Consider the following 15,000-nt stretch of genomic DNA (forward strand, 5'->3'; position numbering starts at 1 on the left):
CTGATGTTCAGGTTCATATCAGTATTTAGTGTCTCTACTTTAAAGAGTCCTCTCCTGCTGATGTTCAGGTGTATATCAGTATGTAGTGTCTCTACTTTAAAGAGTCCTCTCCTGCTGATGTTCAGGTGTATATCAGTATGTAGTGTCTCTACTTTAAAGAGTCCTCTCCTGCTGATGTTCAGCTGTATATCAGTATGTAGTGTCTCTACTTTAAAGAGTCCTCTCCTGCTGATGTTCAGCTGTATATCAGTATGTAGTGTCTCTACTTTAAAGAGTCCTCTCCTGCTGATGTTCAGGTTCATATCAGTATTTAGTGTCTCTACTTTAAAGAGTCCTCTCCTGCTGATGTTCAGGTGTATATCAGTATGTAGTGTCTCTACTTTAAAGAGTGCTCTCCTGCTGATGTTCAGATGTATATCAGTATGTAGTGTCTCTACTTTAAAGAGTCCTCTCCTGCTGATGTTCAGGTGTATATCAGTATGTAGTGTCTCTACTTTAAAGAGTCCTCTCCTGCTGATGTTCAGGTGTATATCAGTATGTAGTGTCTCTACTTTAAAGAGTCCTCTCCTGCTGATGTTCAGCTGTATATCAGTATGTAGTGTCTCTACTTTAAAGAGTCCTCTCCTGCTGATGTTCAGCTGTATATCAGTATGTAGTGTCTCTACTTTAAAGAGTCCTCTCCTGCTGATGTTCAGCTGTATATCAGTATGTAGTGTCTCAACTTTAAAGAGTCCTCTCCTGCTGATGTTCAGGTGTATATCAGTATGTAGTGTCTCTACTTTAAAGAGTCCTCTCCTGCTGATGTTCAGCTGTATATCAGTATGTAGTGTCTCTACTTTAAAGAGTCCTCTCCTGCTGATGTTCAGCTGTATATCAGTATGTAGTGTCTCTACTTTAAAGAGTCCTCTCCTGCTGATGTTCAGGTTCATATCAGTATTTAGTGTCTCTACTTTAAAGAGTCCTCTCCTGCTGATGTTCAGGTGTATATCAGTATGTAGTGTCTCTACTTTAAAGAGTGCTCTCCTGCTGATGTTCAGATGTATATCAGTATGTAGTGTCTCTACTTTAAGGAGTCCTCTCCTGCTGATGTTCAGGTGTATATCAGTATGTAGTGTCTCTACTTTAAAGAGTCCTCTCCTGCTGATGTTCAGGTGTATATCAGTATGTAGTGTCTCTACTTTAAAGAGTCCTCTCCTGCTGATGTTCAGGTGTATATCAGTATGTAGTGTCTCTACTTTAAAGAGTCCTCTCCTGCTGATGTTCAGGTGTATATCAGTATGTAGTCTCTCTACTTTAAAGAGTCCTCTCCTGCTGATGTTCAGGTTCATATCAGTATTTAGTGTCTCTACTTTAAAGAGTCCTCTCCTGCTGATGTTCAGGTGTATATCAGTATGTAGTGTCTCTACTTTAAAGAGTGCTCTCCTGCTGATGTTCAGATGTATATCAGTATGTAGTGTCTCTACTTTAAAGAGTCCTCTCCTGCTGATGTTCAGGTGTATATCAGTATGTAGTGTCTCTACTTTAAAGAGTCCTCTCCTGCTGATGTTCAGGTGTATATCAGTATGTAGTGTCTCTACTTTAAAGAGTCCTCTCCTGCTGATGTTCAGGTGTATATCAGTATGTAGTGTCTCTACTTTAAAGAGTCCTCTCCTGCTGATGTTCAGGTGTATATCAGTGTCTAGTGTCTCTACTTTAAAGAGCCCTCTCCTGCTGATGTTCAGGTGTATATCAGTATGTAGTGTCTCTACTTTAAAGAGTCCTCTCCTGCTGATGTTCAGATGTATATCAGTATGTAGTGTCTCTACTTTAAAGAGTCCTCTCCTGCTGATGTTCAGGTGTATATCAGTATGTAGTGTCTCTACTTTAAAGAGTCCTCTCCTGCTGATGTGCAGGTGTATATCAGTATGTAGTGTCTCTACTTTAAAGAGTCCTCTGTAGCACCTCTTTTCACCCTCTGTCTGAAACCAGAGCCCAGTCTGCTCTGATTGGTTAGCTGGCCGGCTCTGTTGTGATTGGTCAACCGCTTAGAGATGTCCCGCCCCTTAGCACACTTGGACACAAATGGACTTCCAGGCGTGCATACGTTTAACACGAGTTTCTCTTACTTTGTTTGTTCAGCAAATACAGAAACACAAGCAAATCACTGCATTACGTTGACAAGGTCTAACAAGTGATGCATCTGGTTTAACATTCATTGACCTTCTCAAACTTTCATCAAATATACAATATTAAAACATCGCGCTGAACACACTGAATTACCATTTTCCTCACACATACACATCTTATTATTATTATTATTATTATTATTATCTAAAGGTGGTTACACTACAGGCATTAGCTATTAGCATATTAGCGAGCAGGTGACACATTTGACACACTCTCATTTAACCGGTAAAACGACGATGAAAATGCAATATAAATGTGAATATATCGCGCTGTGTTTCAGGTGGTGAAGACGGTGGGTCTGAGGGAGGTGTGGTTCTTCGGGCTGCAGTACACCGACAGTAAAGGCTACATCACGTGGCTCAAGCTCAACAAGAAGGTGGGAGACCCTGAACGCAACCTCTACAAGACTCTCTGTGCATGTAACCCCCTTTAGACAAACTATTTATTTCAATTTTCATTATGTATGCAGCTAAATGCATCCCCACAACTTGAAGAAACATGATATTTAAATGATGTACAGTAAAGACTCCTGTGGTTTGAACTGTTGCAAGAATGTTTTAGAAGTAGTTTAAAATCTTACTTTAATATTCTGAGGCTTTAATCCAAGCTTTAGTGAAAACATGTTTTTGAAATCCTCGTGAATCTTAATTTATTCTAATTTGATTGACTCCAGACTTACTCATACTGTATGTTTCCCTGCTGTGTTAATGGTGAGAGAGGTGTGTGTTTTCTCTCCAGGTGACGCAGCAGGACGTGAAGAAGGAGAATCCTCTGCAGTTCAAGTTCAGAGCAAAGTTTTTCCCGGAGGATGTTTCTGAGGAGCTCATCCAGGAGATCACACAGAAACTATTCTTCCTGCAGGTACTGTGCAACTGACGGATCACTGTAACGGCCGTTATGTTGTGGTGTTTGAAGAAACACACTCCTCAATGTCAGTCTTGGTACTTTATTGACAAAGATGACGACACCCTGAAACAGAGCAATGCCGCAGGATAAGCTGACAAAGTATTACATACATGCATGTCATGACCAATACACATATATTAAATTACATATATTAAAGACACACTAAACAGTAGTGGAAACAGTCTTACATGAGTGAGTGGATGAACGTCTCAACTCGAGGCGGAGTGAATGAACAACATGTGAACTAAAATGGCCGCTAAGCACTACCGGGTCAAAGCACGGCATATCCGGGCAGCGACAGCAGTGACGCTGCCCTCTTGTGGCCGGCGATAAACTCTTCATCCCCCCCAGACCGGAAAGCTATGGGACGGAATAGGTTAACGGTCTAAATCCAGCTGCCGGACTCGGGCTCGTAACGTGCAGGCGGCCTCCTCACGCGGCCTGGCCGAGTAGGCTGGGGCAGCATCGGCGGCGACTGCGGCACCGGTGCGCCCAGGAAGGCACCCGTAGGAACGGTGAGGTCAGAGGACGCCTCACCGGCAGGTGCCGGTGGGGAAGCGCCCATAGCCGAGTCGCGGGGTCCAACAGCCGGCCGCTGAGCGATCCCCTGGGGCGTCGCCCAGCCCGGGTGGATAGGTGGGGGCTGATGGTCCAGAGCAGCGGGCGGCGGCAAGGGCGCAGCCGGCTGCTCACGGGCGCAGGGTGTGGCCGGCGTATAGGCACGGAGGAAGCGCCGGTTGCGCAGTGTCAAACGTCCCGAACCGTCAACCCTGATCCGATACTGGTCGTGGCCCGGCGACTCCACCACGATCCCTGACCTGTCCCATTTATGGGGGCTTGGGCCTTGCTGGTTCTGGAGGAATACCCTTTCGCCGAGTGCCAATGGGCGGAGCGGTCTTGAGTGAGTCCCCAGAGACTCGGTGGTACGGGACATACGGGTCCGAAGGGCGTCCTCCTTCGCCGCCCATGCCTCGCGCCATAGCAGGCGGATGTGCGGGTTCGAGAACTTCTCGAGGCGGTTCACGAAGGAGAGCGAGCCACGAAGGGGGCGGCCGAAGATGATCTGCGCTGGCGAGAGGTTGCAGTCGGGGTCAGGCGTGTTTCGCAGCTGCAGCATAGCACGCAGGAAGCGGTCCTGATCAAGGCCGCCCGACGGGCCGGTGTTGGACATAAGGAGGCGTTTAGCGGTCTTAACCGCAACTTCTGCCCTCCCATTAGACTGCGGGAAGCTAACGGACGACACACGGTGTTTGACGTGCCATAAGCGGAGGAAATCCTCAGTGTGGCTCGCCTTGAATTCCGGACCACCGTCGCTCGAGAGCTCCTCCGGTACGCCGAAGGTGGCGAAGAATGAACGGAGGTGTTGGACCAGGCCAGCTGAGCCCGCCAGGGCAGTACCCGCCGTAGAGCTCAGGACCTCTACCCAGCCCGAGAGACGGTCCCCGACAACTAGGTAGTGGCGGCCCCATAGTCGAAGAAGTCAGCAAACACCGCCTCGAATGGCGTGGACGGGGGTGAGGACGGCAGGGGGGGTGTAGCCGCCTGTGACGGAGCATTGCGGTTGCAGTCTGCACATCCGTCCCTGGTGGCCTGAATGTCCCCGGACATCCCGGGCCAGTAAACTATGGCTCGGGCATGCTGCCCCATCGCTGAGGTTCCCTGGTGGGCGGCATGGAGATGCTGAAGGACTCTCCCACGGAGGGATGGGGGGACCACGACGCGGTCCCGATAGAGCAGGACGCCGTCCTGTGCGTAGATGGACTCACAGACCGATGACAGACTCGCCAGGGCAGGGTCATTTACGTCAATCCCACCCTCCTGCTCGATGAGTTGGAGGAGGTGGCCGAGGCATCCGTCAGCTGCTGTCTCCCGTGCGAGGAGGGGCCAAGAGACGGCTCCGAGCTCCCGTGCGTCGTCGCGGATGGAGGCCATGAGTGCTGACTCCACGGCGTCAGGCCCGCTCGGCAGCCCCAATGAGAGGCCGTTCGCTGAGCCCGAGGGGGAAGGATGCCTCGACGTGGCATCAGCAGCATAGTTGCTCTTGCCAGGCAGATGCACAATGTCAAAGCGCCATGGGAGGGTGCGCTGCTTGAGTCTAAACAGATGCGCGTTTGTGATCTCATCCAGCGTACGGTCGCCAAAGATCTTCACCAATGGCTTATGGTCGGTGACCACGACGAGGTTGTCGGACCCCTGCGTGAAGTACCGCGTCTGTTCCAGACCCCAGGCCACAGCTAGGGCCTCTCCCTCGACGGCCGCATAGCGTTGCTCCGCAGGGGACAGGAAACGTGAGCCCGCGAGGGTGATCCTCCATCCACCTGGACAGCAGTCCGGTATGCCCGAGGCACAGTGACAATGTTGCTGGAGCAGGAAGTAGCCAATGCCACGCATGGACCAGTCAGGGCGGAGGCAGGTACGCTTCTGCATGTCGTAGATCTCCACGCCCTCACGGATGGCCTCCATTATGGCTTGCTTGGACGCCTGGAAGGCCTCCTCCAGAACGGAGGACCATAGGAACACACAGCGTGGGCTGAGGAACGGCTTAAATGGAGCCATCGTGTCACGCAACTGGGCGTAGTTGGCCACCTGGTTGACAAGGCCGAACCAACTCCTGATGTCCGTCGTGGAGCTAGGGGTGGGGAAGTCCCGGATGGCGTCCAAGTATTTCGGGAGCGGTTCGATGGTAGATTCCGACACCCTGAAGCCAGCAAAATCGACGCACCTCTCCGCGAACTGAAACTTGTCTGAGTTCAACACGATTCCTGACCGGCCGACACGCATCAGGAAGTCGATGGTCCTCCACCAGTGTTGCTCCAGGTCGGTGTCATAGTGGATGGTATCATCCACGCAACGTTCCTTGCGTTCATAGTCCGAGAGGACGGCATCAAACCGACGGTTGTAGCCATCCCCTGATGACAGGAAACCCTGTGGTGCCCTGGTGTAGCGCCAACGGCCGAAGGGTGTGATGAAGGTAGTGAGGTGGCGATCCGACTCACGCAGGGGGACACTGTGGTAGCCGTTCCAGGCGTCCGTGACGGTCTTCCAGGTGCCCTTAGGGACGCGGCGTGCAAGGTGGAACGGGGACTCAGTGGCGAAGGTCTCACGTTGGCAGAACTTGTTAAGGGGGGAGAGGTCCACGGTCCTGCGTGGGGAGCCGTCGTGCTTCCGAGTGACTACCATACGATGGCACCACGTCACAGGCTCACCGTATGGCACACGTTCAATGACCCCAAGGGCTTCGTCCCGCAGTAGGTCATCGTGGACCCTCCGCTGCCAGTGTAGAGGCACTGTAGCCGCGGTGTGACATGCCCTAGGCGTAGCTGCGGGGTCCACGTGCATCTCAATAGGTGGCCCCTCCATGCATGGTAGTGCTCGATGGGGGCAAGTATTGAACGTTGACGAGGCATATCTCCCGAGTAGCCAATCTTTCATCCTGTTATTGTTCTCTGGCTTACAAGGGAACGGCAGTGCTACGGGGCGTGCCGGGGGGACCGTACGCTGAGGACATGTGCACTGGGCGTCCCGGGGGTCACCTGGCCCCACACAGCCGCCGTTGGCTGACCTCGTCGCATTGACGGACAAGGGCTGGTCTGGCGTGTCAGGGCTACGCCTTTCCTTGTGCCCCCCTGCAACGTCGTCCGATGGGAAGTTCACGGGCAAGAGGCCGAGGTTGAGCAACGACTCGTAGGAGAGGTACATGGCCCGGACCGAGCTGCTCACATATACCATGGAACGGCAGGATGTGACACGCCCCCCACTGCAGGTTGTCGAGAGCCTAGCGAAGAACGCCCCCTCGATGGATATAGGGGAGCGGTTGGCGGCTGACAGGCTGAGGCTGACGGGTCACAGGTCGTCCCGCGAGAAACCGCAGGCCAGGAACTCCTCCAGCGACCAAAGGTCCGACTGCGCGCCAGTGTCCGCGACGGCGGATATCCGAGCTCCGTCGGCCGAGCCCCGGTTGCCGGTGCCATCCCTCAGCCCGACTGGCATGTCCATCGAGATGGTGATTAATGCTCGGGGGTGGTCTCTCAGCCTGGCCCGTCTCCATTCGCCCTTGGAGAAGATGTGGTGCTCGAGTCTGATAGGTGCTTGTCTGTTGACACATCCGTGCGACGTCGGCGATGGCTCCTGTGACGTCGGCCAGGGCGGGCCCCAGCTTGCACCGATGAGACCTGGGAGACCGGCTCCGACCCCATGGCGGCCTGTTGACTGTCGGACGACGGCTGTTGACGCCTCTGTCGTCGGCGGGCCCTATAGCAGCCGATGCACACCTGGTGAGGCTTAGGATTCCACCCGCGAGGCCCCTCCGTGAAGACGTTAAAGACGCTCTTACATTCCGGGCACGAGGCATGTTTAGCCCCGTCCGCAGGGCTCGGGGCGGGGCTCGTCTGTGGAGTCGTCTTCAGGCGCCGGAATGACGACATGGCTGATAGGGAGGACGACGGGAGAGCGTTACGGGCCATCTCTCTGTTCTCGACGAGTGCAATTACGTTATTAACTGGCTTAACCAGGACGTCAGGTGTCCCCAGCGTCTCGCGGCGTATGTCCGAGTCATAAATGCCATTGAGCAGAACATCACGGATGATGTGGTCGGTATAGTCCACGTCCTTACCACACTCGCATACCGCATTATATGCACATGTCTCTGCTTTACCCCGCACTCTGGCAGCGAATGCACGGAATGTCTCATCGCGTTCCTGGCGGAGCTGAAGTAGCTCGGTGCGCAGGACGCATGTAGCGACTGGGATGACAGCTAGGGAACGCATGACGGTGATTAGGTCTGGCAAGGGTCCGGAAGCGGCGTTGGGAGCGGCTTTCAACAGGCTGTCTCCAAGTACAGGTCCAGCGCACTGAAACAGCTGGAAGGGGGCCTGGGCATCCCCTATGCCTGAGCCGGCGCGTAATACGTCCCATCGGCGGATGAACACGTTCCATTCCTCTATCGACACGCCCACATCAACTTTGGGCCGATCGAGTCTCGGGCCGTGAGGGGCTGGGGCCTGGGCTGGCGCGGCCATGACAGGCGCTGCGTGCTGGTGGCTAAATCCATGAATCGTCAATATAGCAATGACGAGTGCTTCAGACAAGTCTTGGGATTCGAACTCGCAGCCGGGGACAGGGCATCCAACAATGACCATGGTGTCGTCATGAAGAAACACACTCCTCAATGTCAGTCTTGGTACTTTATTGACAAAGATGACGACACCCTGAAACAGAGCAATGCCGCAGGATAAGCTGACAAAGTATTACATACATGCATGTCATGACCAATACACATATATTAAATTACATATATTAAAGACACACTAAACAGTAGTGGAAACAGTCTTACATGAGTGAGTGGATGAACGTCTCAACTCGAGGCGGAGTGAATGAACAACATGTGAACTAAAATGGCCGCTAAGCACTACCGGGTCAAAGCACGGCATATCCGGGCAGCGACAGCAGTGACGCTGCCCTCTTGTGGCCGGCGATAAACTCTTCAGTGTTGAGGTCAACCCAAAAAGTACTAACACCGGGATGATGTGCATCGAGGCGGTCAAAAAAGCCTTAACCGCCATGATATACTAAGACCAAATGATCTGTTACACTGCGTACCAACGGCTGGAAATGCAGCAACAGCAACGTAACTTAAAATGACGACAGCACAGATCGAGGTTTCTGTAACTGTCCAAGTCTGTTCACAGTTTCTTTTCACGGTCTTTAAACACTGCCAGTGCCCAAACTGTGTTAGCAACGGTCTGTTCACAAAAGATAGCAGACCTCTGGAATGTCCAGATGGATCAATCAGAATCAAGTAATCACCCAAGCCGTGTCGTAAATCCTAATAATTGAACAGCGGTTTTCTATATGTGAAAGCGGGGGTGACGCTCATGAACTAGCGCCGGTGTTATGCATGCCCACTGCAACTCGCGGGAGTGCGCCACAGCGTAAAGCACTCACAGCGTAAAGCACTCAGACATTTAAATGATTTGTACGGCAAAGTTAGGTTTGGAAACAATATCATCTCCTTTTTGGCGGGCATAACACCGGAGCCACTCCAATAGTATGAAGCTGCGGCCTCGCAGACTGCAGTTTCTGGCTCACAGTCTCTGACCCGCAGATTCTGGGCCCTTCTTCTCTTTTTTAATGGCGGATCGCAAACAGCTTTTAGTTGCATACCGCCACCTACTGTACATGAATGTGTATCACCATGTCATTCCATCTCTAATAAACAAAATAACGAAAACTATAATAACTAAAATAAGAAACCATAAAATAAATAAAACAAAACAATCATCCATAATTTATTATTTTACCTATCCAAGCTTTGGCGCTGTTCTGAGTTTGTTCTAATCTGTCAAAATGAGGGACTGCTTTCAGATTTTTCCATCATTGTTAAAAGAAATCGGTCATAGACGGAAAATATTCGGTTAACGCGACCTCTGCTGCCAATATCAGACTGGATTGTGTTAGACAATGTAATGCTTGTGTTTAGCAATTAACATAACTGTTGGGATCTTTTTTTATAAATGATAAATGTTAGAAAGCTATTTATTTTTTCAATTTGTCAAAGTTATGCTATGCAACTATGCTTTAAAATCAATCAGAATCAGAATACTTTATTTAAAATGTTATTATTTTGTGTGAACGTCTTCTCCCTGCAGGTGAAGGAGGCCATCCTGAACGATGAGAACTACTGTCCTCCAGAGACCGCCGTGCTCGTGGCTTCCTACGCCGTGCAGGCGAAGTACGGAGATTTCAACAAAGACCTTCACAAGCCGGGCTACCTGGCCTCCGACCGGCTACTGCCACAAAGGTACACACACACACACACACACACACACACACACACACACACACACACACACACACACACACACACACACACACACACACACACACACACACACACACACACACACACACACACACACACACACACACACACACACACACACACAAAAATACTATATACTGCCTTTCAACTATTGTGCTGGCAGCCAATCAGTGTTTATGTTGGCTTAAGGTGTGATTGGTCTGGGCTGGCTCTCTAATTTGGTGCTGTCATAGAGAGCCCGTTGGCTGACACACACACACACACACACACACACACACACACACACACACACACACACACACACACACACACACACACACACACACACACACACACACACACACACACACACACACACACACACCCCTGAGGGTGAAAACTGAATCGTTTTACATACATTAGCTGTAAGGGATGGTCCAGTGAATCCTAAATACATGTTTCTCTGTTGAAATACAACCCTGTCACTTTAAGACTTTTCCCAAAATGGGTTTATTTATCATCTTGTTAATTAGGGGGGATCAAGAGAAATGGTATGCTGACACAGGGCTTCACATTTTGCATTTCATTCCTTTACTCGTTCATTTGTGTGGTCTTGTCACCAGCTTTGGGTTCCAGTGTCCTGTACAAGAATATTATCAACTTTTAGAAATGAGAAGCCGGTGGAAAATAACAGCGAATACAGTTTATTATTAGTTTATTTCAATTTCCAAAGAGACTCTTCATGCAGTCTGCAAGTGGCCCAGACTCACTCAGACCACCGGCAGAAACACTTGATCCAGGCCTCAAAGTGTACAAAGACACAACAGCTAACAGAGAAAACACACTGAGGTGTTTATTGAAACATTTCTTTATGCACGTCCTTGTAGAGTTCTGGAGCAACACAAGCTGACAAAGGAGCAATGGGAGGACAGAATACAGAGCTGGCACGAGGAACACCGAAGCCTGCTCAGGTAAGAGAGTGTGGAGACGAGAGGAACGACTGGTTAAGCAAAGACATTTATGCATAATGTGTGTGTGTGTGTGTGTGTGTGTGTGTGTGTGTGTGTGTGTGTGTGTGTGTGTGTGTGTGTGTGTGTGTGTGTGTGTGTAGGGAGGATGCAATGATGGAGTACCTGAAGATAGCTCAGGATTTGGAGATGTACGGTGTAAACTACTTTGAAATAAAAAACAAGAAGGGCACAGAGCTGTGGCTGGGGGTCGACGCGCTGGGACTCAACATCTACGAGCACGAAGACAAGTAACCACACGCACACACGCACGCACGCACGCATGCACGCACACACGCACACACACACACACACACACACACACACACTCCACTGGCTTCCCGTCTCTCACCACATCCACTACAAACTCCTGGTCCTCACATACAAAGCCCTCCACCATCTGCCCCCCCCCCCCCCCCCTACCTCACTGACCTCCTCATCCTCTACCAACCCCCCCCCCCCCCCGGTCCCTCAGATCCACCTCAGCCAGTTTCCTTTCCACCCCCAGGGCCAAACTCCGGAGCTTTGGGGGACAGAGCCTTCTCTGTGGCAGCCCCGAAGCTCCGGAACTCCCTCCCCCAAGACCTCCGTGACTCTGAGTCCCTCACCCTGTTCCAGTCCCGCCTCAAGACCCATCTCTTCGCATCAGTACACTCATAGCCTGAAGTTGCACCAATATCTTGTATCATGGCGAGTGTCTCAAGCTACTTTGCATGTAACAGAACACTTTCAAATCAAATCAAGTTTGATTTATGTAGCACATTTATAAACGATTTTTGGTGGAGCCAAAGTGCTGTACATAGTGTATAATAAAAATAGCCTACAGTAGAGACACTTTACAGCAAATACAACAGCACAGATTGTTCAGAATATCAGTATGACAATACGACACCCTCTGTCCTTAGACCCTCTGTCCTCAGACCCTCTGTCCTTAGACCCTCTGTCCTCAGACCCTCTGTCCTTAGACCCTCTGTCCTCAGACCCTCTGTCCTTAGACCCTCTGTCCTTAGACCCTCACATCGTACAAGGAAACACTTCCAGAGAAAACTCACAGTTTAAAGGGAACATGGGAGAAACCTCAGGGAGAGCAGCAGAGGAGGGATCCCTCTCCCAGGACGGACAGACGTGCAATAGATGCCGTGTGTAAATCCAAGAGATAATACATTTTACAGCATATAGACCGAATGTTAGGAAATGCATGCGTCTGTAATGAGAAGATGAATCCACAAGGATGTCAGCTACAGTCCTGAGGAAGCCATCAGGGAAGCAGCATGACGAGACCCAAGGCAGGACCGCAGAGACAGGTTCAGCCACGACCCGAAGTCCACGACTTAATCCAGAACTAGGGATAGAGGATCCAAGACACAGGACTACTTTGAATAGCTTGATCCTTATGGTCTTTGAAAAGTACTTAACAAATGTTACATTCTGTGGATTAAATCTGTAGAGGTTAAAGTACAGAGCGTGTAAATGGCAAAAATACATTAACGAAAAATCCCACTAAATAAAAAATGTATAACTTCCTGTTGAGTTTGGATAATCGCCCCAAGAGATTTATGTTTTATTCTACTTGTGCTTCACCTGCCTGTCAAATATCGTCAATATAGGGTCCTACAACCAGAAGTTGTTGGTGTTCAGAACCGTTTGTTTCCTTTTGTTGCACTTGTCTGGTTGAACTTCTCTTAAGGAGCATAATGGAACATATTTTCTTCTAATTCAAAATAAGTGTAGGTATAAACTGGGATTCAATACATTCAAAATGGGTCTTGTTCTATAGTTTCCACTGTCGACACATCGTCAGCTTTCTTGAGGACCTTGGATTGAATTGGTTTGACAACAGCGCCATCTTGTGGACAGCCGGATGCACAACCGGAAGACAGAAAACTAAAAACACCTCAAAGCCTTTATCCTCACATTTCAAAAATATTATAGTTTTGTTTACTTTCAAGGCATGCAAATTTGCTTATAAAATTGTGTTCAAATATTTAAGAGGTAACGCATCTCCATCAATCTTTTAATCTTTAATAAAATATCTCTCCTCTCAGGTTGTCCCCAAAGATCGGCTTCCCCTGGAGTGAGATCAGAAACATTTCCTTCAACGACAAGAAGTTTGTCATCAAGCCCATCGACAAGAAAGCCCCAGTAAGTAATGTTGTGTGACTGAAGATGTATATTTGTATTGAGTATATTTGAACACCTTCCATCCCTCGTGTCTCCTGCAGGATTTTGTATTCTACGCCCCTCGGTTGCGGATCAATAAGCGCATCCTGGCGTTGTGCATGGGAAACCACGAGCTGTACATGAGGAGGAGGAAGCCCGACACCATCGAGGTGCAGCAGATGAAGGCCCAGGCCCGGGAGGAGAAACACCACAAACAGATGGAGAGGTACACTACACGCTGCGTATTTTCTAAAATGTTATTTATTATAAGGTGACTTTGAAACATAGTTCTAATCTAGGGGCTACAGATGAAAAATTGCCTCTTGAATAACTCTGGCACATTTTCAGCAAAGTTTAATGTACCTGTTAATTAAATCAATAAATACAAAATATAATACATGAAGGGCTATAGGTTGGATTGGAAGCACCATTTTACATTATTCCAATGTGCCCTTTTGTCTACATAATTCATTCAACATGTATATTTTCTACTTTCTTGTTTATTTCTAGTCTTTTAATTTTGATTGTACAATGCCATGTCTTTTTATGCTGCTGCAACACAAACAATTCCCAAATTGGGATCAATAAAGTACTTGTTATCTTATCTTATAAACACTGGCACAGATACTACCTTTAATTGGTTTATATGACAGCATACACACATACGTATATTGGAGTTATTCAAATGATAAATCTGACACTGCCAAACTGTAAAAAGTGGCTTTCCTTTCCAGTGAATTCTGAGTGGGATTGAGTAGTTTGAGACATTTATTTTTTAACAAATATCAGCTGATGTTTTGTTTAAGGTTTTTGATAAAGCTCTATGGCCAGTAGGGGGCAGTGCTGCGTCGAAGGAAACATGCTAACATGCTAACTACTCATGTGCAGGCAGGGCAGGATTTTCAGTGTAAAACACCACAAACGCAACATAGCTCTTTAATATTGGTTACACAATATTTATATTGTACTGTACACATTTTCTTTTGCTCATGACACCATACTAAAAACAATGAATGTGAAGTTTTCCTATTTTTATGTATCACTTTAGAAAATTCCAATTTTAAAAAGTCCATAACATGCAGTTTGCTTCTGATCTTCTGGTGCATGATTAGAATGTTCACCCGCTGGCTGCGGGACCGTTGTTTTGTGTTTTCCTGACAGAGCTCAGCTGGAGAACGAGAAGAAGAAACGAGAACACGCGGAGAAGGAGAAGGATCGGATAGAGAGAGAGAAGGATGAGCTGCTCGAGAGGCTGAGGCAGATCGAAGGGCAGACGCAGAGAGCTCAGAAAGGTACTGTGTGTGTGTGTGTGTGTGTGTGTGTGTGTGTGTGTGTGTGTGTGTGTGTGTGTGTGTGTGTGTGTGTGTACAAATCAGTTGAAACACTGTAAGTACACCATGGTAAAGAAATAAATAAGTGGCACATTTTTAAGTAAGTGAACATATACAAGTTTGAAGGAGTCTGTAATGTTAACGAATACAATACAAAGTAAAGTAAATATAGGGTAAATTGCATATTAGTGTATATTTCACGATTTCGATGAACTTTAACTTCGCTTTGCATCGGCCAATCGGTTTGCTCCTCACTCACTGCGAAGTGGACTTAACCAAAACACGCCTGTTTGCTATCCTGGCCCCTAAATGGTGGAACAAGCTGCCCCTTGATATCAGGACATCAGAGCGTCTCCACCTCTTCGGTCCCAGGCTGAAAACTCACGTGTTTCGACGGCATCGTTGCTAACGATAGAAACTAAATCTCTTCTTTACGTAGCACTTACAAATGACTTGGCTTTAAGTGAAGGGAAAGCAGTATCACTCACTCTGGAAAGTAGCTGTGGGATTCTGGCTTTTCAGTTTGTCTCTCCATGCTCCTTTTCGAGTATGGTGTGTTTATAGAGACATGTTTTACATGAACGGAACAAATAAAAATGAAATGAAATGGTTGAATGCACATAAAAGCGTC

General features: G+C 48.6%; 1 protein-coding gene across 2 annotated transcripts in view; it reads left to right on the forward strand.

Annotated features, from left to right (window-relative positions):
- LOC117466690 (radixin) overlaps nucleotides 1–15,000 on the forward strand; it is a 60,954-nt gene that overhangs the window by 39,579 nt on the left and 6,375 nt on the right. For both annotated transcript variants that reach the window (XM_034110086.2, XM_034110087.2), the window contains exons 4-11: nucleotides 2,447–2,542; nucleotides 2,905–3,027; nucleotides 9,720–9,871; nucleotides 10,759–10,842; nucleotides 10,983–11,129; nucleotides 12,924–13,020; nucleotides 13,101–13,264; nucleotides 14,200–14,330. In XM_034110086.2, the coding sequence (XP_033965977.1) occupies nucleotides 2,447–2,542; nucleotides 2,905–3,027; nucleotides 9,720–9,871; nucleotides 10,759–10,842; nucleotides 10,983–11,129; nucleotides 12,924–13,020; nucleotides 13,101–13,264; nucleotides 14,200–14,330 (994 nt within the window). The remainder of the gene's footprint in view (nucleotides 1–2,446; nucleotides 2,543–2,904; nucleotides 3,028–9,719; nucleotides 9,872–10,758; nucleotides 10,843–10,982; nucleotides 11,130–12,923; nucleotides 13,021–13,100; nucleotides 13,265–14,199; nucleotides 14,331–15,000) is intronic.

Source organism: Pseudochaenichthys georgianus, chromosome 21 (genome assembly GCF_902827115.2).
Source record: "Pseudochaenichthys georgianus chromosome 21, fPseGeo1.2, whole genome shotgun sequence".
NCBI classification, from domain to species: domain Eukaryota; kingdom Metazoa; phylum Chordata; class Actinopteri; order Perciformes; family Channichthyidae; genus Pseudochaenichthys; species Pseudochaenichthys georgianus.